We start from the raw sequence: 4,148 nt of genomic DNA on the forward strand, positions 1-4,148 counted from the left end.
TGTCGGCATGATATTACATTTTGTAAGTATATTTTTATATCTGCGAATGATGAGGACTTGTTCTTTATGACCTTCGTCTAAGATTCATTATACTCAAGAGAGAATAATGCTTCGAATGACGAAGATATTTAACATATAACAAACATGTTGCCTTGTTCTTAATCCACTGCAATTGAGAACAAGTGAACAGGTAGCACATCTAAACGAAATTGAATACCACCTTTCATTTGGAAGACAGATATAGAGTTTATGCCTATAAATACAACGGAGACATATGGAGCAAAAACCGATACAAATACAAAGAAACAAATTTGTTAACAAAAATGTTTTTAATAAAAAATCAAATGTTGTGGTAAAAGAAAACCTAGCAACGCACGCTATTTGCGATGGTCATCTTACATAACTTTTTTTACAGTAACCTCTTAGACTGAATGCCGTATTTATTCCCCATGTTTAATTGTAATATAATGAAAAACTGGTGCTTGGTAGCTCCTGAGCGCCCATGTGATGTAATACTAGTGCGTAGTTCATCATTCCACCAACTGCACACCTCGCGGGAAGTCCTCACAGTGTCGGATGTGCCGCACCCTCCTACCGGCGTCACCTTTTGCTTTGGCCCGACAATCGTAGTCGAGCGGCGCATGGAAGCAAGGCTCGACGGTAGCGGCGCGCCGGCACGGCAGCGGCATCCCGGGGCCCTTCCTGTCGACGGGGCTCGTGAGCACCCAAGGTCTCAGCCCCGCTAGCCCCTGCCCTACGTACCCGAACGTCGAGACCGCGGAGGTGACCAGCGCGTCCGAGAAGCTGAGCAGCACCATCTCCGCGAGCGCCTTCTGGTTGTGCTGCTGCTCGCCGGAGCGCTGCGAGCCCAGGTGCGTCGGCTGGTGCACGCTCACCGCCTCCTGGCCGCCCGCCGCTCCGCCGTGCCCCTGGTACAGGTCCCTGAGCTTCTCGGAGTACTCGCCGTGCAGGGACACGACGACCACGGCCTTCTGTTTCGCAGGCTGCTGGCCGTCGGAGCCGCCTTTTGCCGCGGGAACGCCAACGCTGGGCAGGATGTCCTCGCGCTGCGAGCAGTTGAGGATCTGGGCGAAGAGGTCGTCGGTGGAGATCGGCGCCCAGTAGAACCTGCGCACCTGGATCCCCACGCGCTCGTCCGCGCTGGCGAAGTACGAGTCGTGGTACTGGGTCACCATGCCCCACACCGTGTCGCTCGGGTGGAAGAGGTAGCGGCCGAGGTGGTGGAACACGACGTCGCGGCGCGGGAACATGCGCGCCAGCTCCGCCTCGTGCCGCGGGACCAGGAACAGCCCCGGCACGAAGTAGTTGTCCGACCGGAACACGAGCCACGGCACTGCCCCCAGCCTGGCCTGCACGTCGTCGCAGAAGAACTGCTGGTCGCGGCTGTCCTTGGTGTAGTCGTGCCGGAGGTGCACGTACAGCCACGGCGCCGCGCCGGGGTCCTCGCCGCGCCTCAGCACGGAGCCCAGGCTCTGGTGGTGGTACCGGTCCGTGAGCCGCTCGATGCCGCGGATGGGGAAGCCCGTGTCGCCCGGCGCCGCCGGCAGGATCCACGTGGAGCCCGGGAACGGCTCGCAGAAGAGGCCGTCGAGGTCGCCGCCGCCGCCGCTGCTGTGGAGGAGGAGCACGCGGTCCGTGAGCAGCGCGTAGAGGAAGGCGGAGGTGATGGAGAGCATGCGGTTGCCGAGCCCCTCGATCGGGGCCCACACGGCGTAGCTGCATGATCCGGAGGACGAAGAAGAAGCGGAGGCGTTGGCGCGCAGGAGCTCGACGGCGCGCGCGTAGCCTGGAGTGCCCGGGCCGCAGCGCCGGTGCAGCGACTCGTAGCGGCGGAGCGCGGAGACGAGGTAGGTTGAAACGGCGTGCAGCGACGGGCGGCGGTAGAGCGCGGCGTTGTAGCGGCTGAGGCAGGAGCTTTCGTCGAAGTCCGGCGAGAGGAGGCCGCCCAGCAGCCGGTCGCTGGGGTCCGGCACCTTCGCCAGTGGATCAGGGCCGTGGTCGGAGTCGGACACTGCCGCCATGCATGCATGCACAAAATAAAGCAGGTGCTGCTTAAGTTTCATGTACGCGCGTGTATTTTATTGCTGATAGGGATATACATATATATATACTGCATGCTTGTCATGGTTGCTGACGACGACATGTGACCAATAATAAGCTAGCGAGAGCTTAGCCATGCATGACACCGTGGGAGTACGTACGCACGCATATATACGCACACGTACCGGCTTTGAGGACGACGCGTACCCCGGCCGAGACCCAGGTATTGTTGGCGCCCAAGGGCGTGAGCCGGACGCCGAAGAGGACGACGGCCAAGAGCAGCGCGGCAAACACGGTCAGCACGATCACAAGAACCGTCGTCGGCCGCGAAGCCGCCTGCTGGCACCACCCCCGTCGCGCCGCTAACCCACGCGGCCATGGTGACATGTGAGAGTGGTGAGACCTCATCGCCTTCTTCTGATCCATGGCTCGGCTGCCTGGCTAGCACGTACTGGCGGGAACGAACTATGCTGGCTAGCTATTTATTGTGTGGCTCGGCCGCCTGCTCCGGCCGGCTTACTGCATGCATGCTGATAGCTAGCGATAGCTTGCAGCTTGAAGACGCAACAGGGACAGACTTGCTAGGTCAATGTCTCGATGGTCGTGCCAAAGTCCATGGAGCTAGCCAGTCAGAGCTATATATGGGCATGCAAGAATGGAGGCAGGGACACGTACGGCCGTATTCTACTGTCGCAGGCTTTCCATATACAAGACCGCGCGCGGGTTCGGCGCGATTTGAGCTTCCGAATGAAGCAGCTTGGCGATTCAGCAAAGAGGCACGGAGACCTCGCTCTCTTCGTCGTCTTATCGTTAGAGATGTCAATGGGAAATTCTTCACGGGTTATAGCATTCTAGACGTATCCTATCATATTTGATCCATTTTCATATCCATCCTCATACCTATCATGAGTACAAAACTCATCACATGTCCATCCTCATTCGGGTTTCGAGTCCCCAATGGGTCTCCATCCTCAATTAAGAGATAACTAGGTACTAACAGTAGGCCTGCAAACGGGGTAAGTGTAAGCGGATATTTTAGGTGGGTTTAAGAAATTATTTTATTTTGGTAGGTTGTGGTGGGTTTTAATTATGAATGGGTTGGGTTGGGTGGGTTTATTTTGTATTGTGGGTCAAAATGGTTGATACACATGGGTGTAGATGGGTTTACATAGGTGTGGGTTTCCATGGGTCTTCACCCATCCACACATGGTTCTTCCACACATGGTTTTTTTCTTTTCACTTCCAGGGAGATTTATGTTTGGTTCGGTGGGCTTCTGATGCTACTTAGATGTGCCCTTCCACTGTTGCTAGCTTCGAGCTTGATCAGAGACTCTTTCCACTACTGCTAGTTTATATTTCTTGCCAAAAAGATTATTGTTCATTAAGGATCTTTAACATATGTTTTTTGTTATTTTCTCAAGACCTAATGTTCATCGACCAAACTTGTTTTTTGTATCAGTGTATAATATTATTGTCACTGTTTTTATGTCGTGAACTATGTTTTTTGTACATCATTGAAACTACCTATAAAATTGTTATTGTGTATCAGTGTATGTTTATTCAGTTGGCTTGATGTGAGACAATAAGCTGAACCCACGGGGTTTCCATGGGTTTCCACCCAATTACGGGTTGGTTTGGGGTCAATAATATTATTGGATGAATTGGGTTTAATTTCTGTAAGTGCAATCAACCCTAATTGAGGGTTTTGGTGATTAATGACAAAACAAACTAAGATTCTAACAAGTTTGCTCCTAGTATGTACATAATATTTCTACAGACAGGAGAAGCACAGATCTTACGAGCATAAAAGTATAAAGCACATCGGATTTAAAATTCCACATCAAATGGCGTGCTCCAAGTGCTATGAAACAATGGCGGTGCTAAGTTTATAATTCTTGAGTCATAGGAATCGTCGTACAATTAAGAGAGATCCGCGACAGTTAAGTAAGTTGTGAAACGAGCCAAGTTCAAAATCTTTTAAAAACTCCTTGGAGATCATTTTCCCAGATCATGAATGCCCTTGAGAAAAACAAAATTTACTTCCCACAAAGTCTCCCCTTTTATTCTCTTCAAAATTCTCAAAGTTT

At 52.3% G+C, this 4,148-nt stretch overlaps 1 protein-coding gene across 1 annotated transcript; it reads right to left on the reverse strand.

The window, feature by feature from the left end:
- Positions 1–200: 200 nt before the first annotated feature.
- Positions 201–2,500, reverse strand: LOC100281049 (fucosyltransferase 7). The gene is made up of 2 exons (NM_001371840.1): positions 2,247–2,500; positions 201–2,032 (listed from the first exon to the last, which is right to left on the reverse strand). The coding sequence occupies exons 1-2, from the start codon at positions 2,485–2,487 to the stop codon at positions 531–533; spliced, it is 1,743 nt and encodes a 580-aa protein (NP_001358769.1). The 5' UTR covers positions 2,488–2,500; the 3' UTR covers positions 201–530.
- Between the last annotated feature and the right edge of the window lie 1,648 nt (positions 2,501–4,148).

This window comes from Zea mays, chromosome 10, assembly GCF_902167145.1.
Source record: "Zea mays cultivar B73 chromosome 10, Zm-B73-REFERENCE-NAM-5.0, whole genome shotgun sequence".
Lineage (NCBI taxonomy): Eukaryota > Viridiplantae > Streptophyta > Magnoliopsida > Poales > Poaceae > Zea > Zea mays.